This window comes from Pseudorasbora parva, chromosome 13, assembly GCF_024679245.1.
Source record: "Pseudorasbora parva isolate DD20220531a chromosome 13, ASM2467924v1, whole genome shotgun sequence".
Taxonomy (NCBI): Eukaryota; Metazoa; Chordata; class Actinopteri; order Cypriniformes; family Gobionidae; genus Pseudorasbora; species Pseudorasbora parva.
In genome coordinates this window covers 22293938-22320522 of record NC_090184.1, presented here as the reverse complement: position 1 = coordinate 22320522, position 26585 = coordinate 22293938, and the positions used below count along the sequence as shown (strand labels likewise).

At 41.5% G+C, this 26585-nt stretch overlaps 1 protein-coding gene across 1 annotated transcript in view; it reads right to left on the bottom strand.

Moving 5' to 3' along the window:
* The window catches only part of mvb12bb (multivesicular body subunit 12Bb), a 160698-nt gene that overhangs the window by 116329 nt on the left and 17784 nt on the right, over positions 1-26585 (bottom strand). The window contains exons 3-6 of the mRNA XM_067412592.1: positions 24288-24395; positions 17744-17840; positions 16484-16613; positions 14077-14184 (exon numbers count right to left, since the gene is read on the bottom strand). Of these exons, the coding sequence (XP_067268693.1) occupies positions 14077-14184; positions 16484-16613; positions 17744-17840; positions 24288-24395 (443 nt within the window). The remainder of the gene's footprint in view (positions 1-14076; positions 14185-16483; positions 16614-17743; positions 17841-24287; positions 24396-26585) is intronic.

Below are 26585 nucleotides of genomic sequence, written 5' to 3'. Positions count from 1 at the left end.
AAAAACACAGAATTGCTGACATTTTTGCAAAAATATATTAAAAAAGAAAAACTTAAATATCACATGGTCCTAAGTATTCAGACCCTTTGCCATTACACTCATATATTTAACTCAGGTGCTGTCCATTTCTTCTGATCATCTTAGAGATGGTTCTACACCTTCATTTGAGTCCAGCTGTGTTTAATTATACTGATCGGACTTGATTAGGAAAGCCACACACCTGTCTATATAAGACCTTACAGCTCACAGTGCATGTCAGAGCAAATGAGAATCATGAATTCAAAGGAACTGCCTGAGGAGCTCAGAGACAGAATTGTGGCAAGGCACAGATCTGGCCATGGTTAAAAAAAAAAAAAAAAAAAAAAAAAAAATCTGCTGCACTTAAGGGTAAGCTACACTAAGAGTACAGTGGCCTCCATAATCCTTCAATGGAAGACATTTTGGACGACCAGAACCCTTCAAAGAGCTGGCCGTCCGACCAAACTGAGCTATCAGGGGAGAAGAGCCTTGGTGAGAGAGGTAAAGAACAACCCAAAGATCACTGTGGCTGAGCTTCAGAGATGCAGTTGGGAAATGGGAGAAAGTTGTAGAAAGTAAACCATCACTGCAGCCCTCCACCAGTTGGGGCTTTATGGCAGAGTGGCCTGGAGGACCATTTCTGGGATTGATTCTAAGCGGTATGTGCAGAGAAAACCAGGCACTGCTCATCAGCGGTCCAATACAGTCCCAACAGTGAAGCATGGTGGTGGCAGCATCATGCTGTGGGGGTGTTTTTCAGCTGCAGGGACAGAACGACTGGTTGCAATTGAGGGAAAGATGAATGCGGTTAAGTACAGGGATATCCTGGACGAAAAACTTCTCCAGAGTGCTCAAGACCTCAGACCGGGCCGATGTTTCACTTTCCAACAAAATAATGACCCTAAGCACACAGCTAAAATAATGAAGGAGTGGCTTTACAACAACCATCTCCGTGACTGTTCTTGAATGGCTAAGCCAGAGCCCTGACTTAAACCCAATTGAGCATCTCTGGAGAAACCTGAAAATGGCTGACTGAACTGGAGATATCTACAAGGAGAAATGGCAGAGGATCCCCACGCATCTTTCCCAAAAAGACTCATGGCTGTATTAGATCTAAAGAGTGCTTCTACTAAATACTGAGCAAAGGGTCTGAATACTTAGGACCATGTGATATTTCTTTTTTTTTCTTTTTTTAATAAGTCTGCAAAAATGTCAACAATTATGTGTGCTTCTGTCAATATGGGGTGTTGTGTGTACATTAATGAGAAAAAAAAAATATCTTAAAATTTTTTAAATTAAAATTTTAGCAAATTGCTGCAATATAACAATAAGTATATATGTGTGTATATATATACACACACACACAAAAATTACTCATTGGACTCAATTTAATTGAGGGCAGGTTTTCCATCCAATAAATATGTGTAGCCCCAAATCATAAAAATCTATTTCATGCAATGAAATGTAATTGATTTGGTCAAACTCAATTGAATATAAAACAGTGTAAATTATATTTTTATACTTATAGCATGTCTTTTTTGAACGTGTCAGAATTTCATCATCATACTCAATGTATGTAATGAAAAAAAAAGGCTGGTGTAACACCTGACATTAGCATAGATCACTGAGCAGATCACCACAGCCTAAGCCCAGGCACCACTATTCAGCATAATGGTAACCACAGAATTCAAAAACATTACAGAAACTCCTCTAAATGTCCAACATATGACCATTCAACACTAACATTAACTAACAACATCTTTCCCTTTACAGAAAACCATAAAATACCACTTTAATCACTAAAATTACTGTCATAATTTAGTCCCTTGCAAAGCATGCTGGGAACTACAGATCCACTGCCCAGTTATGTCAACACAAATATTTAATGTAGTTTTAACACAAATTAATTATTTAAATCAGTTTTAAATATATTAGGTTGACTGAACACAATTATTATATATATATATATATATATATATATATATATATATATATATATATATATATATATATATATATATATATATATATATATATATATATATATATATATATATATATATATATACTCTTGAACAAAATCTTAAGACCAGGGGATTCATTGCAAGTTTTACACATTTCGCACTTGTGGATCATAACCGGGTTGTAAATGCTGATTCGAAATGCCAAAAGAAGAAACAGGAGCAAGAGACAAAAAATAGAGAGTAGGCAATTTATTGAAAACTGCATTTAAACTCAAACAGGCCGTTCATCGGCTAATCAAAAGTTTAAGACCATAGCCCAAAAATAAATGCACAACAGTATTAAAAGTGTCAAAAAAGTACTCAGTAGTGAGTAGCCACACCGTTCTTGTTGATCACTTTAAAAACGTCTCGGGTTATGAATATAACCCATGTTCCCTGAGAGGGAACGAGACACTGCGTCATCGTAGATGACACATCGGGGAACGCCCTCGGCGTGACGCTGCTGAGTTCATATCAAAAAAGTCCAATCTTGATTGGTGTTGCGTAATGACGTAACGAGTGACGGCATACCCGGAGGTATAAAGGGACGCCGGCACAAGCAAACGCAGCTTACTGCTATGAAGCGGGCCGCTCTGTAGATAGGCGGGGCTACGAGACGCAGTGTCTCGTTCCCTCTCAGGGAACATGGGTTATATTCATAACCCGAGACGTTCCCTTTATCGAGGGAACTCGCACTGCGTCATCGTAGATGACACATCGGGGAACGAGTACCCACTAGTCCTCGCCTATCTTGCCCCCATGACATGAACCGGAGTGCATAATCAGGGGGCGAGCACCCTAGCGCCTGGCGTCACCGGGAGGTGCAGACTATAATACCTCACGAAGGTATGCGGTGTGGCCCACCCAGCCGCCTCGCAAATCTCTTGCAGAGAAGCTCCGGAAAGGAGGGCTACCGAGGAGGCCATGCCCCTGGTAGAATGAGCCCTCACGGCTATAGGTGAAGGCAAGTTGCGCACCTGATAGGCCGTTGCTATTGCCTGGACAATCCAGTTACTAATTGTCTGTTTCGCTGCAGGCAGCCCCTTCCTAGGTGGACCAAAGCACACTAACAACTGGTCTGACTTCCTCCACTGGGCAGACCTCTCCAAATAAATCCTCAATGCCCGCACCGGGCAGAGGAGGTGAAGCCTGCCCTCATCTGCCGTCACATGAGGCGGGGGATGAAAAGCCTGGAGAACCACCGACCGTACCGCATTAGACGGTACCTTGGGGACGTATCCCGGGGTCGGCCGCAAGATAGCTTTCACGTTGCCTGGGGCAAACTCCAAGCAATTGGGTGTTACTGCCAATGCCTGAAGGTCCCCCACCCTCCTCAGAGAGGTGATGGCTAAGAGAAAAGCTACCTTAAGCGTGAGGTTCTTGGCCTCAGCCAACTCCAGCGGTTCGAAGGGGGCCTCAACCAACCCTTCGAGAACCACTGCCAGATCCCACGCAGGGATCCTAGAACGAGCCACAGGTCTCATCCTCCGCGCTCCTCGGAGGAACCGTACAACCAGATGGTGCCTCCCCAGAGGTCCTTCACCTAATGGTGCGTGGAAAGCTCCTATCGCTGCCACATACACCTTAAGTGTGGACGGGGTAAGCCCGGCGGAAAACCGATCTTGCAGAAACTCCAGTACTGAAGCCACAGCGCAGTTCACTGGGTCTACTTCACGGTCTCTACACCATATGGAGAACACTCTCCACTTCAAGTTGTACAGCTTCCTGGTGGAAGGAGCCCTGGAGCTGAGTATAGTCTCCACGACACCTGCTGACAGCCCTTCCTCTATGAGCTCTGCCCCCTCAGGGGCCAAGCCCACAGGTTCCATAACTCTGGCTGGAGGTGAAATATCGAGCCCCCCGCCTGAGTCAACAGATCCCTCCTCAGAGGAATCTGCCATGGAAGGTCGTCTAGCAGGTCCATAATGTCGGAGAACCATACCCTGGTCGGCCACCGGGGTGCTATCAGAAGCAGGCGAATGCCTTCCCGGCGAACCCGATCCAGAACTCCCGGGAGCAGAGCAATCGGGGGAAATGCGTACAGACGCAGCCTCGGCCACGCCTGTGACATGGCATCCAGGCCCAACGGAGCCGGATGCCTGAGGGAGAACCAAAGTGGACAGTGGGTCGTCTCTCGAGACGCAAACAAATCCACTTCCATTCGGCCGAACCTCTCGCATATGGCCTCCACCACCTCTGGATGGAGACGCCACTCCCCGGGCCTCAGCCCCTGCCTCGACAGGATGTCTGCTCCCTGGTTCTGGTCCCCCGGGATATAAACTGCCCTGAGAGAAGACAGTTTCCCGTGGGACCACAGGAGGACTTGATGCGCCAGTCTGTACAGAGAGCGCGATCTCAGACCCCCCTGATGATTTAGATACGATACCACGGCAGTGTTGTCGGATCGTATCAGGACATGGTGGCCGCGAAGGTCCTCGAGAAAACTCCTCAGAGCTTTCCAGACAGCCAGCATCTCTAGGCAGTTGATGTGCCATGAAGCATGCTGGGCTGTCCAAGGACCTCTCGCCCCTCGGCCTTCCATGACCGCGCCCCAACCAGTAAGGGATGCATCTGTTGAAACGGTTTTCCCGCAACACGATGCTCCCAATACTAGCCCCAGGGACAGAAACCAAGGTTTCTTCCATATAACCAGGGAACGAATGCATTTGCGCGTTACCCTGATCATACGAAAGGGATTCCCCTTCGGAGAAAACCCCTTGGTTCTCAGCCACCACTGTAGCGGTCTCATGTGGAGCAGGCCGAGTGGAATCACACTGGACGCTGCTGCCATGAGACCCACCAGTCTCTGGAACTGTTTGACAGTGATGCTGTGGCCCAACCTTATACTTGAGACCTCCGCCCGTATGGTCTCGATACGTGCGGGTGACATGTGTGCCCGCATCGTTACCGAGTCCCACACTATTCCCAGGAACGTAATTCTCTGGGAGGGCGTCAACGTGCTCTTTTTCGCGTTGAGTCTCAACCCCAAACACCTCATGTGTGCTAGAACAGCATCTCGATGCTGAACTGCCATATCGTATGACCTGGCCATGATCAACCAGTCGTCGATATAATTCAGTACCCGGATGCCCTGGAGTCTTAGCGGAGCCAGGGCTGCATCCATGCACTTCGTGAAGGTGCGAGGTGACAAGGCTAGGCCAAAGGGAAGGACCCGATATTGGAACGCTTCGCCCCCGAAAGCGAACCTCAGGAACTTCCTGTGACTGGGAAGGATGGAAATATGGAAGTAAGCGTCCTTTAGATCTATCGTGACGAACCAGTCCTCGAACTGGATCTGACTCACGATAACAGGAATGGTTAGCATCCTGAACCTGTATCTCCTCAGAGACCGATTCAGAAGCCTGAGATCTAATATTGGACGCAACCCCCCATCCTTCTTGGGGACTATGAAGTACCGGCTGTAGAACCCGACCTCCCTTTCTGGCGGGGGGACCCTTTCTATCGCCCCTTTTTCCAGCAGAGAGCGTACTTCCTGCCCCATTACCCCCACCTGCTCGGGACCGACCACTGTCCAGACTATCCCCCCAAATTTCGGGGGGGGAACTCTGAACTGCAGTCTGTATCCCCGTTCTACAGTGCGCAGGGCCCACACAGAGATATTCGGAAGGCATGACCATGCGCCGAGATACTCTGATAAGGGGACCAACCTCTCGAGGCTGGTCTGGGGTATCAACCGAACCTCTGCCTCGACCCCCTGAAGCGGATAACCGGCAGGGACTAATCGAGGCAGATTTTCAGTGTGTGAACGCAGTCGCTGCTCTGCCGCAGATTTTATATGTGCTGGCCAGAGCCGCGCGCGAACATGGGGAAACGACGTGGTCCGGAGCCCTTTTGACTGCGAGAGCACAACATCGATTTCCCGAGAGCCTCGGGGGGAGAACGACCTCGGTCGCTCCGCCCCGTGGGGGACAGCTCTCAGCGGTCCTGCCGCAGCTAGGACCGCTTGGAAGCCTTCTTGGCCTGAATAACCTCCCTCAGGTCGGTCTTCGGCTTTGAAGACTTCCCGCGAGAGCGTCGCTTCTTCTGCCAAGCTCCCTCAGGAGGGGCACGAGAAGCGACGCTCTGCTTCTGCACCTCACGGTGCGAGGAGCCCTCTGCTGGCCGAGACTGCCCGCTCGAGGCAGCCTTGCTGGAGGAGCCCCAGCGGCGAGGGATGAACTGGCTGAGAGCGGCCGCCTGCTTTTTCACCTCCTGAAACCTCTCGACGACGGTGCTCACAGCGCCGCCGAAAAGGCCAGAAGGCGAAACCGGGGAATCAAGGAGAAAGTGTCTGTCTCTCTCCCTGATCCCCGACAGGTTCAGCCAGAGATGCCTCTCCGCGCACACCAAACCCGCCATGGAGCGGCCGATATCACGGGCCGCTTGTTTGGTGACACGAAGAGACAAATCCGCTGCCTTCCTCAGCTCAGTCACATCCTCCGGAGAGGGACCCTCGCCCTCATCGAGCTCCTTCAGCAAGTCCGCTTGGTAGGCCTGCAGAACCGCAAGAGTGTGCAGGCACCCACCAGCGCGACCAGCCGCACTATATGCCCTCGCCACCAGCTTCGAAGTCTCTCGGCATGGTTTCGAGGGCAATGCCGGGGTCTTCAATGAAGCTGCTGTCTCGGGAGAGAGGTGGCCCGCGAGCGCCTCTTCTACCCTCGGCAGCGCAACATATCCCTTCTCAGACGCTCCCAGCACGTTAGCGAAGTCAAGTGCAGGGGGCGTAGTCAAACGTGCTGAGAAGGGTTTCTCCCACGCCCTACACAGCTCACTGTGCAGGTCGGGGAAAAACGGCAGACCCCGGCGTGGAGGCTGGGCTCGACGCTTGAAGAAGCGCTCGTCCAGCTTGCTTGGCGGCTGGACGTGCACTTCCTCTTGTGGCCAATCTAAGCTCAGCTTGGCCACAGCGCGAGTCAAGACCTCCACGAGCTCCTCCATAGCCTGCGAGTGGGGTGGCGACTGCCCCACTGCGCCTGCTTCGGTGCTCATTGTCAACGATCCCTCGGAATCGGACAGCATGAGCACCTGATCCTCCGCCTCGCGGGAAGAAGCCGCAGCGCGGGCTTCCACACGTGGCGGAAGATCCTCTGAATCGTCAGAGGAAGAGAGAGATGCCTCAACATTCCCTAATCTCGCTGACAGATCCAGCTGCGAGCCCCACGACCTGCGGCGTTGCTCTGCCTCGGCAACAGCGGGCCCAGAACCGCGAGGCTCGCGAGGCTGACCGGCCTCGTCAAAGACCGCCAGCCGCGAGCGCAGTACTCTCAGCGGCAGCTTATCACATTCGCCGCAAGCCGCTCCCTCGAGAGCGGCCCGGGCGTGCTGCATGCCGAGACACTGCACACAGAGCTGGTGTGTGTCCGTGCCCGAAATAAAGCGCGGACAGGGAGGCACACACCGTCTAAACTGCTCGCTCGCCATATCTAATGATATAATAAGCCCTACGGGACAAACAACACCAAATAGACAGACAGAACACAGAGCGCGACCGCTGAAAGCAGGAAGCTGCGTTTGCTTGTGCCGGCGTCCCTTTATACCTCCAGGTATGCCGTCACTCGTTACGTCATTACGCAACACCAATCAAGATTGGACTTTTTTGATATGAACTCAGCAGCGTCACGCCGAGGGCGTTCCCCGATGTGTCATCTACGATGACGCAGTGCGAGTTCCCTCGATAAAGGGAACTTGTTTTGGCATGCTTGATGTGACTGTTTCCAGGAGGCTGGTGGGAACGTTGCTCCATGTGGTGAAGATGGCTTCAAGAAGACGGTCTCGAACTGACGTCCATTTTTGTACACTTCCCTTGCCATCCATCCCCAAATGTTCTCAATGGGATTTAGATCACGGTAACACGTAGGATGGTCCAAAAGAGCAACGTTATTCTCCTGGAAGAAGTCCTTCGTCAGGCGGGCTTTGTGAATTGCAGCGTTGTCCTGTTGAAAGACCCAGGCATTACCGCACAGACAGGGGCCCTCGGTCAAGAGGGATGCCCGCTGCAACAGATCCACATAGCCAGTCACCGTTTGACGCCCCTGCACAGCCTGAAGCTCCATTTTCCCACTGAAGGAAAAAGCACCCCAGATCATGATGGAGCCTCCTCCACTGTGCCGCGTAGAAAACATCTCAGGTGGGATCTCCTTGTCATGCCAGTAACATAGGAAGTCATCGGGACCGTCCAGGTTAAAAAAATCCTCGTCAGAGAATAAAACTTTTTTCCACTTTTCAATGTCCCATGTTTGGCGCTCCCTTGCAAATTCTAAACGGGCAAGTTTGTGTCGACGTGGCCTTTGAAGACGGTTTTTGTTATTGAAGCCCTTCTCTAGCAGATGACGCCTTATGGTTATTGGGCTGCAGTAAGCATCAGTAAGGGCCTTCATTTGGGTTGAGGATCGACCTGTGTCTTCACGGACAACCCGTCGGATCCTGCGGCTGTGCAGGCAAAATCTTTTTGGGTCTACCACTTGACTTTTTTGTCCCATAACGATTTTTTAAGAAATGTAAAATGGCTGTCTTACTGCGTCCAACCTTAGTAGCGATGGCGCGTTATGAAAGGCCTTGCTTGTGCAGCTCAACAATCCTGCCACGTTCAAAGAGAGAAAGCCTTTTTGCCTTTGCCATCAGGAGATCTTGACAGTATGACTGCTTGAAGGACAATGCCATTAAAGCCATATTTTTTTTGCAGATTTGTCCTTTTTATGGCTATGGTCTTAAACTTTTGATCAGCTGATGAACGGCCTGTTTGAGTTTAAATGCAGTTTTCAATAAATTGCCTACTCTCTATTTTTTTGTCTCTTGCTCCTGTTTCTTCTTTTGGCATTTTGAATCAGCACTTACAACCCGGTTAGGTGTAAAACTTGCAATGAATCCCCTGGTCTTAAGATTTTTGTTTAGGAGTATATATATATATATATATATATATATATATATATATATATATATATATATATATATATATATATATATATATATATATATATATATATATATATATATATATATATATATATACACACATAATTTAAACATAAATTAACATAATTTAAATGTGCCATATCTATGAAGGGCCTGAAACACTTCTTTTAGTATATATATATATACGTATATAATATATAAGTTTTAAATGTAATACTCTAATCAACATGAGTATGGACAAATATTATTATTAGATAAACCATACTCAGAGCATGAAGACTAGACATGTATTAAAGGTCAGAGATGTTTTTAAAAGAACTAGTTCATGTCTCTTAAGCCTAAGTTTAAAAATTCCGAATAAGCAGTGATTTCTCTAATTTTAAGAATATAAATAAACTGAGTTTTTACACTGGCAGTTTAGTTCATAACAGGGCACAGTTCGTATGAAACATTAGAGCGCACCAGTACCACACCATTCCTGGAGGAGGTCCATATACCACAAGTAGAAATATAGTGTGGCCCCTTTAAGAGATGCGCGTTCCCTTCTCTATTGAAATGGCGGTATTTTAAGGTGTGCTTGCCAAACAGTGAGAGAAACACGGGAGCACTCTTTTTCAGAAAAGTACCTGCCTACGTATAAGTTTTAGCAGATTTTAATGCATTTAGTTCAAGAAAACACATGTACTGTATACCTTAAATGGTGCTAATGATTTACCTCAGATAATATACCAAAGAGTGAACTTCCTTCACGCATCGCGCTCAGACTGCAGAGAATGTGCTGTGTAACAACGCACTTTTCTTTCGACCTGCAGTCTAATAAAAGTTAAGCAGAAAATATGATAGTTTATGTAGGCTATAACTGAACTTGTTTTAGTTTGCACTGGAGACTTGGAAGTAAATGCGGATGGCTAGAATTAGATACGATTTGCATATTTAATGAGCTTAAGCTCCCCTGTCAGTTCACATGAGAGAGAGGAGAGACTGTTTTGAAAGCAGCGACCATCACAGGGCTCGTAAACTTCTTTATCAAACAAACACAATTATTTATTTCTCATCCACCCGTGATTGATTGCACTATAATTTTTATACGAACGATCGGTCGATATAATCGCGAACCGCTCGCGCACACACACACACGTGCGCCACCCTTCAAAAGTCAAGTCGAGAGACAACAGCGCAGATCAAGAACAGATTATTCTGAGATTGATCGGCCTGCCGGGATTTGCAAGCCCTGTCCCATACGTGTCTGAGTCCAGCGTGCGAAAGGTATGTTTCTGTTAGACACGTACACATAAGCAAAACGATCTATAACAATGCAATATTATTACATATAAAAACACGTTTTACTCACATAAGTGTGTTGTACCATACCTGTCAGATCCAAATCCAGCATCAACCGTAGATTTGTTTACAAACAATCCTGCAGTGAACTGAAGTGAACATGTCTTCCCCACGTGAGCTGGAACTTCATTAAAGCTACACTGTGTAACGTTTTTAGTTTATTCTTAGCTAAAACACTTAGTTCTTTCAAAAATATGTGCTCATTAATATTTATTTACTTCTTACAAGCAATAAAGTATTCTCGTAAGTTTATAATATGCCATTGAAAGTATATACGGGTGAGGGGGTTCGAATGCCGGTCGCCATGTCGCCCCTCCATCTTGAACGTACATTAGCCAAAGAGGGACATACCCATAAATTCAAGCTTCGCCTTTCACATTAACCTCTACCTCTAGCTCTCCCTCGCACCTCTGTCACATCAACTGATCTCTGCTCATGGAGAAAATGATATAGCCTACAATGTAAACTTTGCCTTACACTAGTGATGTCGTACAATATACAAAATAACGATAGCACTGATAAAAGTTACTTTACTAAGATTAGCTTCCATTCGTTTGGGATCCTGATAGCTGATGTTAGCAATGAAATGGTAAAAAAATAACTTAAACGTAAAACTATTATTCATTTTACATAGATGTCTTAAACTACATGTTTACTTACAAATTAAATAACTGCAAATTATAATAGAATTCTAAAGTAACCTCATCACCTGAAGGAACACTCATGGATGAGGTCGAGCTGGAAGGCATGTTAATCTTGGACTAAATCGGCCACCGTAAGAGTTTAAACGAAATCGGAATTGAGAGAAACAGAAACTAATATTCACTGGATGGTCATATACCTTTTCACCACTAGATGGGGGAAAATATCACACAGTGTAGCGTAAAAAATAAAGTTCAACCACACATTCCTAATGTTAGGATCCGAAGGAAGCTTATGCAGCGAGTGTGTTCTTCTGAACCAGGAATAGGGCAATATCTTGCTATCTTCCTCGGCATTTTTATTGTTGTTGGCTGGCTAGCACGAGCCGATCACCTCCATGAGTCGGTGGGCGAGGCTACTGGATTAGACGTGCTGTAGAGGCATTTCATAGCGCTATGATGTAAGAATGAAGCACTAGATCATTTGCTGGGCTTGGTATCTATAAAAGCTTTTCTTTGACTAACAAGGATGTTTTCAGCTCTGAAACTTTTATTTTAATAGAGGATAATCTAGGGGTTCAAAAGGGTTTTAATAGAGGATAATCTTACATTACCATGATCTTTTATATATCAAAAGCTCAAGGGAAAATTGATTTCTCAATTCATCGCCCCCTTTAAATTACTTAATTTTGAGTCATTTTACTTGATTTAGAAGATTTAAAACCCTTTCAAACTTTCAAATACAGAGTGACCACCTAAATCAAGACTACACTGTATATTAGCTGGGTTTTGCAGGAGGGTAAGACCTGTGCAATATAAGCGTAGGCTAATAATGAGAAATTATATATGATACAAGTTATTTTTGTTATAGGCTATACAAAAGAACAAACAAGCAAATTACAAAAACAATATTACATTTAAAAAATATATATTTGTCAGCTACAGTAGTTTTTTTTTTAAAACATGCATACATTTATTTAACATATGTAATTGTTTGATTAACAATAATAACAGACAGGTATTTAATTGGGCTGCTGAATGCATGGATGTAATATTCTGACACATATTCAGTTATTACCCACCTGTTTACGTACACTTAAGCCATAACCAACTGTGTTCATGCGAGATATTCTACACAATGTATATTTTGACAACTCTGTGCGCTGACGCTTCTAAAGTACTAATGTTATACTCTGAGTAAATGATGTGATATATCCGTGTGATTACAGCGGCTCAGACTGACCTCGATCTCTCCCGGTAGAAACGCATCTGTACGTGAGCATGCACATGTCCAGCCCCTCCTGCCTCCACATGTGGTCCAGAAGATTGCATTTTGCATTAACAGCATGTCCTGCCACTGCTATTCAGTCACAAGAGAAAGCGCACGCAACAGAGCACTTCTTTTAAGTGTCATTCAGCATGATTCCGCCTATCCCGCCTTCACTAACTGCAAGTTAATCGAGAAAGAATTGTAATTGAATTCTAATTTCGTGATACGATGGTCTTAGCATTTATTTTGGATATAGGCTGAAATGATATCCAACCCGCCAAAGTGGCTAGTGGAATGCAGATATGACGCAATTAACAGGTGATTCCCCCGACATCCTGGTTCATTGGTTAAAATAGCAATTATCTCACAATTTGCAAATAGTTGGAAACGTTTGGGATATTGTAATAACTCAACTGAACAAAATATACAACACTGGCCTAGTGGTTTTTAGATATTTTACTGCAAAAATACTACATAGTGCACCTTTAATGTCAAGCCCTGTTTGTAATTGTAAACTAGATTTGTTGAAAAAAAAAATAATAATTTACAAAAAATAGCTAAGTTGAATGTACAAAATAAAATCATATTGTACAATTACTATCAAATATAAAAGAATTCATTTTAAAGCACTTTCATAACAAACTGAATAATAAAAAAAAAAGAAACGTGCATCGCATTCTTGTTCTACCCAAAGTGATTTGACTGCACTGACTGACAAATATGGCTTTACAACTTGTACAACAAACTTCCCAGGAGGATTTGAGCGCACTAAAAGGCTCTTTGAAAGGAAGGGAATACAAAATTATGCTGCTTTTCAAGTATTAATACAAATAAATATAAATGTAAAATGGAAGATGAGGGGATTATTATGAATAAATAAACTTCAGTCAATACCTAAAAGTATCAAGAGTATCAAGTTACCAAATATATGTGTGTGCTATGCATTTATCGTGCATTAATTAAGCATTTTTTTATGTTTATTGGTAACACTGATAGCTTAGCAACATTCTAACAACAAAATTTAGAGTTGCTGCCTATGTAGGGTGTTCCAGATCAGTCACTTTCGAAGCTGATGAATACATTTTAGAACAGATCTACTGAGCTGTCAACTAACTGACCAACAACTAAAACTTCCGAAGTAGGAAATACAAAACAGACAATATTATCTCTCAAATCCTCATCATTTGTTCAGTAGAAAACTCTTGAGGTAAAATCACTGAACTGCCAACCTTGTTGTAAAGATACTGAAATATAAAGTGGCTAAAGCTAGCAGAAATAAAACGCCATCTAAGCTTTATGTGCACTGGCCCTATGACTGCAGAGCCAGGACCCTCATGGCCTTCTGGCGTGCTCAATTCTAGCACTTTCAGTTGGCACCATCCACATGCCCCCACCAACCTCTCAGCTGTACTAACCATTGAAGGGGAGCAGTGATTGTTTATTTACTATTTACAGAGGAAAAACCCCACTACTTCCTGCTCATAAATAATTGACATGTTTGAGTTGGATGAGGTACAAAGTCACACTCCCTCTCTGTCTTCTTCCCTTCAGGCTGTGTGTTTATGTGCATGGCTGCTGGGCAGACTGTGTGTTTGTGTTGTGTGTCAGCGCAGACAACAGACTGAGCTCTCCTCATGGCAGTCTCTCTGCCTTTTTGTCCGCGCTGAACTTCGGGCTATCAATGAAAACACGCTCAGTTATCTTATGCTCCATTCTGTTTGACTCGTAAAGGTGAAATTTCTAACTTCCTACAGAAACTTAATTTTACAGATTGTTGGAATATCCCACACCTGATGAGACCCACTGACAATGAACAAATTCTCCTCCCGTTAACGAATGTCCTATTAAAATAGGCTATATGTATATGTATTCTTGTGAAGTGTCTTACCTGACAACACCATGAGCAGTTGTAGAGGAAGAGGTTGTTTTGTGCACTGTGTCCTGCGACTTAGTGACTTTTCCCAGCTGATACCAAATGCCCAAACTATTCAGCTCTCTGTGGACAAATTATCAAGAACATTTAAAAATGGTTTCAAGTCTCAGAATAGAATTAAACAGAATTGTTTTGATAACAATGGAATGAATACAGGCTTTGTCTTGGCAGACTAGATGTGCTACACTGCTGCTAGCATAAGTAAAGGCTACTGCCAAAATATGCACATAAATTGTGGCTCTAATAAACAAGAAAATTATGGAGAACCCCCAAAGCAGATTTAGGCAGGTGGTGCTGGGGAAGGTGGGGGTCTAGGAAAACTTCCATGGCGTAGTGCAGAGTTCAGCCGGATCAGGGCAGAAAAAAATAGGTTAAATGGAGCAAAAGATTGGCCAAAGCAGCTGGCTTTAGGAGAATTGTTAGCCTTCTCAATCCAGCGTGAGCCGTACAAGAGTCACAGATAAGCAGCGGAGAGTGTGATGTATAGTGACTACGAGCTGACTGACAAGACGATGGGGGAGTATTTAGTTTCAAAGCAAAATGTAAAAGGTAAAATGTAAAATATTTGGCAATATTTTGGATTTTATTTGAAACCTGTAAATATTTTTGAGGCAATCTGCAAACTTTGCCTGGTGAAGGTGGCATCATCTGAAGGGCACACTTCTATTTTACCCACACACCTTCAAGTGCACCAAAAGAATAAGGCTGCCGTGCTTATGAGTTTTGTTAATAAGGGTCTTTTTGTTAACCCGTAGAGGTCGACAGTTGCAATAATTAAGCAACAAGAGACTCAAAATACTATGTTGATTTGGTCATACAGGCAAGTGTTATACATCATTATAATCTTTTAAGTTTCTACTTTTATTTGTGTACACTCACAATAAAAACTAAATGTTGTGCTTTTTGCAAAATAAAGAAAACAAACATGATGCACGTTCTGCCGCCTCGCTCTCAATGAAGTTTGATAAATTAACTGTAATTTAGAGGATTGTGCGGTAAGTTTATTCTGTTAGTGTCTGTTAAATTTAAACCGCAAAAGTCAGTTTAAATGTGAATCCTGCATGTCTCTGTGTGACGTATTAAACTGCAGATTATAATACAGCTCCATAATAAAACAAATATGCTACATAAAATGTCAAACTGATGTAAAACTGTTTAGACAATGTTTTGATCAGATTATGAGGTGTTTACACTTCATACTTTATGAAGTTTGTTTCTGATAAACTTTGGCTGTGCTACAATATATGATCACACTATCATTCATCCAAGCGCAATAAAATGCAAAAATAAGAACTTAAATCTGTACTAGCACACGGCCATGTTAAATTTCAGACAAAAACACATATCCGCTTTGTGGAAAGCGTTAAATAAAATCATAGAGTTGATCCGGATTTGTGTCTTGTCTTGTGCTTCAGATCTTAAAGTGACAGCAGTGATTAATGATAATCAAAAAACAAAAGAGAAAATCACTCACTGCTCTTTCCTGAACTTTTGTAGCTTTAATAAAGATTAATCTTTTTAATTTATAATTCATGCAGTAAACACTGTGAAGTGTTTGATAACTTTATTACATTTCTGTATATCTCCTACTCATTAGATACAATTTTAAAATATACTGTCTTTAGGTTACTTATACATTAATTTGGAGGTTAAATTATTTCAATATAAAAATATATTAAAAACTTTAATGTTAGGTGTGATTAATCAAGATTAATTACAGAAAGAGTATTTTATATATATATATATTATATATATATTATATATATATTCCTCATTAGTGCTTGCGCTGATCGGTTGAGGACTCTATGTAAATATTCTATGATTGCTCCGGGGAAGTATTATATAAAGAATCTTTCTGTATATATATATATATATATATATATATATATATATATATATATATATATATATATATATATATATATATATATACACTTGCTCAGTCTATATGCTATACATATAAAATTGCCATTCAAACACTAAGATTTGTAAGACATATCGTGGGTGGCTTTGAAAGCTTTTGGAAAAGCAGCGCCAGTAAAGCAAGTGCCCATAATGCTGCCTGTAGCAGGCCGCAGGCACTGAGGGGCACTAGTGGAAACAGGATCTGGTCAAAAAAATAATATAAAATAAAAAAATAAAAAAACCTACAGACAGACTAGAGGAACAATCCTATTAAGTTAAAAAAAAAAGATGATTCAGACAGCATAATAAACATGGCTCCAGGATATTTACGTTTACTTTTTTTAACCATCATAGGGAATAGTGTCCAAAACATCTACATCAAACAAATAATTCTCAAAAAACATGTCATGTTTATGATATTAACCAACTCAATTTATCCAAATATAAGATTTCTTACCCTATAAATGTATAATTAGCTAGGCTGTGCTTTGATTTCCCCTGTATAACCACGTCACATATAGCCATATCGGTGCTGCTCCTGGGGACCAACTTCACACACAGCCTCTCCTTCCTCAAAGCCTGCTCCTCTGAGAGAGAAAGAGATATAACAGTCATAACATAAACAGCCCTAATTATGTCTTTCATTTATCAGCAGTCTAACTACATTTACACCAGAGTCCAAATGTGCCTTTATATGCCACAGTCCCATAGACTCATAACTAAAACCTACATTACGCAAGCATATTACCTGACCTATTTGTCCTTGGGAAGCCTTATAAACAATGACACAACAATCTAACTACATATTATATATATAAACTACCTATTTCCTAAAGGTTTATTTAGACAGACAAGCTAAATATATATATGCATTAATATTTGAACACCTTATAAATGCAACGTATATGTGCCTTCAGCCTCAAAACATCATATAAGTATATGAAAGCCCATCATAATTGCATAAAAATGTCTTTGGGTGCTGGAGGGGAATCTTCTGTGTCAAGAGGGATATAAGAAGGATATAAGGGACTTGACTGAGAGTGAAAGGGCAATATAGTGGCTGAGGCATCTATTAAACATGGTTTTGCTACAATAAAGTGGCACATTAAAACCAGCGCCCAATGAGACTCCATCTTCTTTTTAGTCATTCCTCCAGAACCCGCTACTAGACTCGGCCATATTACTCCTGAGCCCATCCCATTCGTTTTGAGGCGGCGCTGGGGCGAGGGCCGTGTAAATGCAATAATAATGAAAATAATAAACATGCTGCCCTCACTCCCAATGCCAAAATAATATTGCGGCGTTCTCAAAGGCGCGGTGAGAGGAGAAGAGAGAAGACGAGAAGGGGAGAAATACATAGCACTCAAAAAGCACTAAAGCATCAAGGGAATGCATTTCATTAATATTAGATAACCACCATCCACTCCCGCTCTGCACAAATAAATACATAAATAAATAAGCACATCATAAAGAAAAGCTGGGTTCTGGCAGAGATAAACAATGACTCATCGTTCTCTTCTCCTCCTACCTTCAGGGCAAAATGTTTATTTTACTCTCTCGCACCATCATAAATTAAGCTAAACCTGAGCCCATGAAACATTCACATTCGCAACCTCTGGAGAAGCGCTCCCTCAGGATGACTACAGAGAAGAGAGAAAGAAGGAGAGCAAGGAGGAAAGCAAAAAAGAAAAGGCTATTTTTGAAGGAAACTGCTTACGGGTATCCGTGGTGTCTTGGATCGGAGTGAAGCCCTCTGGCAAACAGTCCTTCAAGTCAATCAACTTCATGTCCACAGCCACGTTGCATAATTGCATCTACAACAAAATTTAGTGATATAATAATGATTAAATGAGTTTAAACCATTATAAAAATGAGCCTGTTCAATAAAAGGGTTAAAATTACGTCTGGAACGGGCGGCTTTCAATAATGCACGATTCATACCTACAATGAAAGGCCGCTAGTATTTTGCAGACCCGCACACATAATTCTGTTGAATCGCTGCCCTCTTTTAAGCATGCGATCACCTGTGTGCTAGCCATCATCTTCAGACGTGGCAGCCCAGCGCTAGGGCCGGTCGGTGGCAGGCCAAATTGCTTGTGCTTTAGAACAGGGAGTACTTGAAAACAATCAGGAGCTGTTTAGTTGACATTTTCAAGCATGACTTTTTCCCTCAGCCTTCCTAGCCTGGACTCATTATGGTTCCATTTTTCGCTGTAATAAATAGCAATAATCCAGCAAAAGCCCTGAAAGTGTGCAGCTAGCATACCGTGACGTGATGAGTCCGACATTCTGGATGGCGTCGCTACTATTACCCGGCAGTTATTACCACTACAGACCATTTTTATTCATAGTTCTGACTTGAGGGTACAAATATGGATGAATGCTATTACTATGCATGAGGCATGTTTTTCTTTTTTTTCTTTTTAACACTTTTTTTTTTTAATAAAAGACACGGGAGAGATTTTTCCCATCAGGACCTGACAAAGGGCCATCTACCTCCAACCCTGAGTATGATAAATCACAAACTGTTTACTTCCCACCACATAATTCACTGGCTAATTCTGTAGAATCTGTTTTTGTCATAGACAATTACAGTGGGGGCCACTTTGACTGACAGACAAAATAGCCTTTGTTGATGGCGCTGCCATGTTTTATTAGCGTCAGGGACTTCAAAACAGTGCAGACACACATTTTAAGACTTCATGCTGGAGAGGTGGCAGAGGGGACTGATGTGCTACATACTAAAACTGCAGATCTCATTTAACTTGATCAACAGGCAGGAATTGCCCTGGGTAAACCAGCCACAGTGGATTGCAACGTCATCTTTGAAACTCATAATATGGAGCTTAGAAGATGTACAGTCGTTTTCCTGCAATGATAACAATAAAGCAACTTAAAAAGTAGAATGGGACTTGAATTCACAAAACTAATTTGGCCCTGTTTGGCCCTGTTTCCACCTGGTCAGGACATGTTCTACAAATGTCAAATGTTAATCCGCTGGAAATCACCAACACAAGTTCTGGGGGTAAGGCATTTCAAGTAGGGGTGTAACGATATATCGTTAAACAATATATTGCAATATGAGCGATATGTGACAATATGTATAGTTGATGGAAACGATATAGAGTTTTTTTATCCAAGGTTTATAAGGTATTTATAAGGTATAACTCACCCAAACACAAATTTACAAACGTACCACAAATCTAAACTCTGCCATCATGTAGGCTACTCACCATCATGTTGTTTTTCGTTTAACTTCCAAACACAAATGAAGATAGCCTATTCTTTATGAAACCTGATGAATTTCTGTCCCACCATTTAAAGTCCATTATCCTCTCATACTTAAAAGACGCAAAAATAACTAATCAAGTGTCTAATCCAAATCCAAGTCTTCTGGAGTGAGCACGAGAGATGGTTTATGATAAACAGGTTTACAACGACGCACATACTGTAGTAAACACGGACGTTCAGATGACTGCGTGACGCACGAAATCAACAGGAGAGCGAGCAAATGCAGAATTAAAGTTCTCGGATGAGCTAAACATTTACAGTTTGAGAGCGGTCATTTTGACACGCTTTCTTGCGATTAGAGCTATGACGGATTGCATTGATCATCTGAAGCGCACGCGCTGCCGGAATGGCACTCTTCAAAAGCGCAAACATTATTTAAAGCGACACTCCTCAAAGTCAAAGCGCAAACATCATTTAAACCACCAGATCACATTTAGTTTTAGTAGAATGATTGTTCAAAGCATGTTAGATGGTTTATTCTTATATGTATAGTGCATTAATAGCGGGAGAGGCAGGACGTTATGAGCACTGAGAGAGATGCTGCCTGTATTGAAAGCGCAAGTAATGCCTGAGAAAAAAATAAAATTCATTGACAGTATTACATTAAAGGACAACTCAGACAAATTTTTAAGTTTTTCTTGATCGTTATATCTTTGTGAGTAGTCTACAGAAAAAAAAAAAAAAAACGAACCAGATTGATGCTTGCAACGCGGAGTTATTACAGTTAACAACCAGAGCCCCCCTCAGCTAAAACGGCAGCTTTGGGGGCATAAGCGTAAAGGGTGTCTTTGTGCCTCTTAACAGACACAAAATGCAATTAAAATGTCTGTTTAACATAAACAGGTCCCTTACATGGCAACAAGATGCGTTTAGCCACTTAGCCATTGTATAAATTCACCTGTTTTAGATGGCTAGCTGTGTCTTGCGCTGAAGTCCCATGGGAACTCCGTTGTAGCCGGAAAAAATAGTCCAGTGGGGAAGAGGGTCGTGTGTATGAAGAGGCTCCGCTCATCGGCTCGACGGTTCTCAGTATTGAACGTGTCCGAGAAAAACGGTTTTCGATTCTGTCCTGCTGATCCGAGGGCGGCTGCTCGTTCAGTTACTCGCGCATGCTCAGTATCAGCTTCTTGTGAGTTTATCGGTTCTCTCAGCAAAACATGACTTAGTTCAGTGAACGGTTGGAGTTACAACATATAATTCAAGACCTTAGTTTATTTCTATTCGGAGGGACTGTCAGTCATGTCAGAAAGTGAGTAACTAAAGTAACTTGTGTGATCAGCGCTGATTTGAGACGCGAACCGTTTAGAACGATTCAGTCCAATTTGGTGAACTGGTTCGCCCGGTTCACTAAAAAGTAGGGATGCACCGATACCGATACCGGTATCTGGTATCGGCCTCGATACCACATTTTCGAAAGTACTCGTACTCGTTAAAAGTCCCCCGATACCGGGGACGATACCATGGTCTGAGAAATGTCTATGCTTGAGCGGCGTGTAAGGGGTTAATCACAGGTGCCGAGTGCCCGCCCCCAGGCCTGGCTACAGCTCAGAGCGGGGAGAAGACGAGACGAGATACGTTAGCAGTGTGGAACTATTTCAAAGTGCATGAATACGACAAAACAAAGGCGGACTGCAAATTGTGCTCAGCGAAATTGTCCAGAGGAGGCTCAAAAGGTAGTGTATTTAGTACAAAGTAATGAGTACAAAGAGTTTACCCACGCTTCTAAACCAACACAACCCACACATCAGCAAACTCTTGCAAGACGAGAGAAAATGTCCAGAGACAATCCACGTGCTGTGAAAATAACACAGGCAATCATCGAGTAACCCCGTGTCACTAATTAGCCCAACCTCCCAGTGGATAGACGAGAGTTTCACGCTGCAACAAGCCATATTACATGCGAAACAATTCCGCAGAATTTATATACTTTTATGAAAAAAATACTTGAGTTGCACTGTCACTGTTTAATTTTTTAAAAATAATTATTTATTCTGTAATATGTTGCATACAACATGCTTTTCATTTTAAATAAATGTTCTTGATTCCAAACTAGTCCCTTGTTTTTAAAGTAAAGCCGTTACCTGTAAATTTAAATCATGATTTTTTTTAAGTACTCTGTATCGGTATCGGTGAGTACTGAAATCCAAGTACTCGTACTTGTACTCGTTTTCCAAAAAAGTGGTATCGGTGCATCCCTACTAAAAAGAATCGGTTAAAAAAAACAGTTAATAAGAACGATTCCTTCGTGAACCAGACATCACTAGAGTGATGATCCGATCGGACTCACAAGTGAAGAAGAAATGGTTCGCATTTGTGCCCTTCCGAATTGTGAAAATTTGTACCAAACACTTGACTAACTTACACAGACACAACACAGCCGGGCCGGTTGAAGAATAATGCCATTCCGTGGTTAAAGACAGGTGCAACCACTGTGGAGGTAATGTAAACTTTATTTATCCTTCCATTTGGGCACACACGGCTTGGGGAAAGATGTGCAGTAGCCTAATAAAATAATTGTGCTTTACACACACACAACGCTCTTCTCCACTGGACTGCCTTTTTTCCGGCTAGCGCTGAGTTCCCACGGGATTTCAGCGCGAGATAGAGATAGCCTTCTAACACACTGTTTAGATGAATTTAAACAATGGCTAAGTGGCTAAACTCATCTCATTGTCATGTAAGGGACCTGTTTATGATAAACAGACATTTTAATTGCATTTTGTGTCTGTTAAGAGGCACAAAGACACCCGTTACGTTTATGCCCCCAAAGCTGCCGTTTAAGCTGAGGGGGGGCTCTGTTTATTAACTGTAATAACTCCGCATTGCAAGCATCAATCCGGTTCGTTGTTTTGTTTTTTTTTTCTATAGACTGTACTCACAAAGATATATCGATCAAGATAAACTTAAAAATTCGCTGGAGTTGTCCTTTAAACGACTATCTACAATGTTGAATATAATGAATAATGATGCAATGGGCAGGGGAATATGTGTGGGTCCTAATAATAATACCCAAATAATAATAATTTTTAATAACAATAATAATAAAAAAAATAAAAACAAAAAAACCTCCTCTTTATTTTGGCTTAAAATATTGGAATACAAATCGTATCGTGAGTTCAGTATTGTGATACATATCGAATCGCGACACCAGTGTATCGTTACACCCCTAATTACAGTAATGAATGTAATGTAATCAGATTACTTTTAAACTATTAAAATAACACCATGTCTTTGCTGCTGACCTTTGAGAATCCAATTCAACCATATGAATAAGGAAAAAATACTTTAAATCATTTCACTTTTGATGTTAAAGGGCCTTTATATATTTGCCCAAAATACTGCTGTTATTAAAAAAACTAAGTAAACACAGCCCAGGTGTGAACAAAATAACACAAAAGTTGCGTGTTAAATGTAGTTAATGAGCTATTAGTTAGTTATTAGTTAACATTTTGATGTTGAAGACCCCTTAATATGATGATCATGACAGCAAAACACTTGACCTAATGCTATTGAGGGGAGGGATACAGGTAGGTTGAGACAGGTTTGATTGTGTGGGTAGTGTAAGGGTAGGTTAAGGTGTAAAGGAAGGGTCGACAGTATAATTAGAGATGCAACAGGAATTAATTAGGGTTGTAATTATATTCAGGTATTAAAAAAATTAAATAAGTACAAGGTAAAAACATGTATGTACACAATACGTGCATTTTATCAGATTAAATGATTAATTAAAATGTTAGTACTTAACAGGTGAAGACACCGAATATAAATTGGAACTATACATGATTTTGTAGAAGTATAAATTCATTTGTTTAAACATATTTTATTGAACACTTCCTTGTGGCCCTTGGACATCCGTCTGAAAACTTTTGCAATAGAGAAGAAAACAAAAGCAGCTATATTTTGATACATGAAATGAAAACATTTTATAATTATTCATTCATTAATCAGTGAAAGGCATTTTATGGCAATGGTGCGCATTAAAGGAAAAAGCAGATGCACTGGTGAGATGTAACACTGAATAACAATGATCCACCAAAACAAGCCTATTAGCAACAGCCTATTTTTGTCATCCTCACAAACACTACAAGCAAACCTATCCGCAGGTTAAACCCAATTATGAACACAAGGCAAGTTTCTTTCAATACATCATTTTGAGGGATTTTAATCCTAGACAAAGATTAAGTACAGAATGTTTTCTAAAAAAAAAAAAAAGAGACATGCTATGTGTTGCCTTCGCAAATGGAGGAACAATAAAGGTAGGGCAACTCAACTTTGCATTGTTCACCTTAAATGAAGACTGATAACCTAAACAGCATGACTGCGCCACCTGTTTCACTTTCGAGACAGATACCTGCACATAAAAAGACGCTCATTCTCAATTTAACTCAGCTGAATAGGACGGAAATGTTCAAATAGTTCCAATTCACAGAGGAATCTTTTAAAATAAGTGCTCCTTTAGCAGCCATATTGGGTGGCTGTTTGATGTGTCATATTTCATAAGCAAGAATCCCCATAACCAAAAGTTTGACATTTTTTGGAGGCTTTCTCCATCTTTGATGAATGGCTAGGAGGTATTCAAACTGTCTATTGGGACCAGGTTAATTGAGCCAAATTAAATCGTAAACTACTAACGCGGAGAGTTGCGTTTATGAATAATCATAAACCAAATTCCTTTGGGAGAGCTGGAGATCATCAACAAATTTTCAAATGCAAGCATGCATCACACATCAAGTAAAAAAAATAAAATAAAAATAAAAACCTCAAACCATTCTAAATGCAGAGTAGTATCTGCATTCGGTTTAGATACTTCACTTTAAAGGACGGAGCATATTTTGAAGGAGTTTGTGATCAAAGATATGCGCAGAACCCTAATGAGGGATGGAATGAAGCAAACGGGGCAAACCGTGCGTGTGAAGAAACTGGAGAAAATCTTGCAATGAGCATGTTGAAACGTACACGTTTTCACTTACATTTTTGGACGTGGCAGCTCGGGTGAAGCAGAGATAGCGTGTGACCTTGGATTTGAATATGCTGTCCTTCCACAGGTTGGCGTCGAAGCCATCTGTTGTTTGTGCAACCTACGTGAAAAGAAAAAAAAAGACACAGAGAGGAGAATGTGCATTGAGGTGAGATCGAGTTAATGTATGGACGATGTGCGCGTTCTCTTTTTTTTGCCCTGCTATCTGCCTACTTGGCTTAATTAAGGCTTGCTTGAGCTTTCACTCCATCTCATTAGAGCCCTATGCAAGTGGAGAAGAATCCTAAGCCTCCTAAAAATACCACCGGCCCCTCATGGGACAACAAGGATGAGACAAGACCTCACAAAGAAGGCCTTTGAACGAGCTAAATGAGACTGCATTGTGCTCTGCAGAGATCAAGCAGTTGCCTTCCTGAAATACAGTAAAAACAATGGCAGTCACGATTCAGGAATTTGGATGGATGTTGAATTAGAATTGCAATGGCAGGAAGTGAAATTTACTAAATTGCAATTTAATGTAATTCAACAATCACAAGAGTCCAACAAAATTGTGTCAAAATTGTTATACATGGAATATAATTGTATAATAGTTGTTATATATTTACTTTAATTACTGTTATTGGAAAGTATAAGCCAAATATGGTCAATTCAACATAGCCATCAACCCAAAAAAAAAAAAACGTCCACCCCATTTTTTTAAATAAAACTATAATATAATATAATATAATATAATATAATATAATATAATATAATATAATATAATATAATATAATATAATATAATATAATATAATATAATGTAATGTAATGTAATGTAATGTAATGTAATGTAATATAATATAATATAATATAAATAGAAGAAGTGTTCTCTGTGCATAAAAATGCATTTTTTCGATTCATTAAAATAATAAATATAAATGTAAAAATAATATAACAGAATGCATAATTTATATTGAAACTTATAATGGGTAGGTAAATTAAATTATTATAAATGTTTTATGTTTATGGCTCATACAGAAAAATCTAATGCATTATATAAAATAAAATAAAAACACTTTACAAGAACTATACAAGTTGTATTTCTAAATAGGATTTATGAAAGTACAATTCTACATCCTGTTTGCTACCTTAATTCAACTTTAATTCAGAAATCGACTTGAATAGCTATTCCCAATTCAGTTCTGAATGGCACGCAACTTAAGTGATCTCTTGTGAAGTCTTGACAGGCATATATTAAGCTTTCAGAAAGGACAGACAAGCTGACAGGTAAACGGACAGCGGAAGACAGACGGGTGGACGAAGACAGCAAGAGTGTAGTGGAGCTACAGCGTCCGCAGGCATTGGCTAGGACCAAAGCTCTCAGGAGGAGTCTATACATCAAGCACAATATCCTCCTCTCCTTCCCGTCTCCCTCCTCCCTTTACAAGACAACCCGTCCTGGACACTTTTTCCAGGTCAGTGCCCCGCTCCTCCTGACAGCATAAACAAAGAGCCGGAGCCGTGAAGCCCAAAGTCAAACAGGGAGGAACCAGGCACCAAAGGAGTCAGTATGCCACCATGCAGCCAGGGCAGGCAACGCAGCCTGAATGTGGAAACAGTTGCTAAGCTTTGGGACTAGTAGAGGGAGGGGAGACATCTCTACTTCCCCAGAACAAAAAAAAAAAAAAAAAAAAAAACATTTTAAACAACCGAAAAACGCTTAAACAAGTCTTCAGTGTATTGTGCTTTCCTGTCTGCTGATGTATAACTGAATCTGTTTAGAGGTTGTTAATAAAGTTCAGAAGCCTAGCTAAAATAGCTAACCACAATTTTTGTTCATATTTAGTAACGTAAATAAACAGATTTGTTTAAAAGTTGTCTGATGCTTGGCAATTTGTTTAAGAGTCAAACTTCCAAACACTTGTTAAAACTAGCTCTTAAAACATACAGATCTTCCAGGTTTTGTTTAAATCTGGTCGTGTGAAGGTTGTTGCATTTGTTTGCACACATAAAGCAAAATTATTTAATCTTGCTGGTTAGACAGGTTCAAAACAGTCAGAGCTTTAAATTCTTGATAAAAACCATAGCTACTAAAACAAATCATTGCATTTATTGTTAAAGGGGGGGTGAAACACTCAGTTTCAGTCAATCTCATGTTAATCTTGAGTACCCATAGAATAGTAGTGCATCCTTCATATCTCCGAAAAGTCTTTAGTTTTATTATATTTATAAAAGAAATATAGGCTGTACCGAGTCTTTTCGGAAAAAAACGAGCGCCTGGAGGCGTATAGAGTGGGCGGAGCTAAAGAATG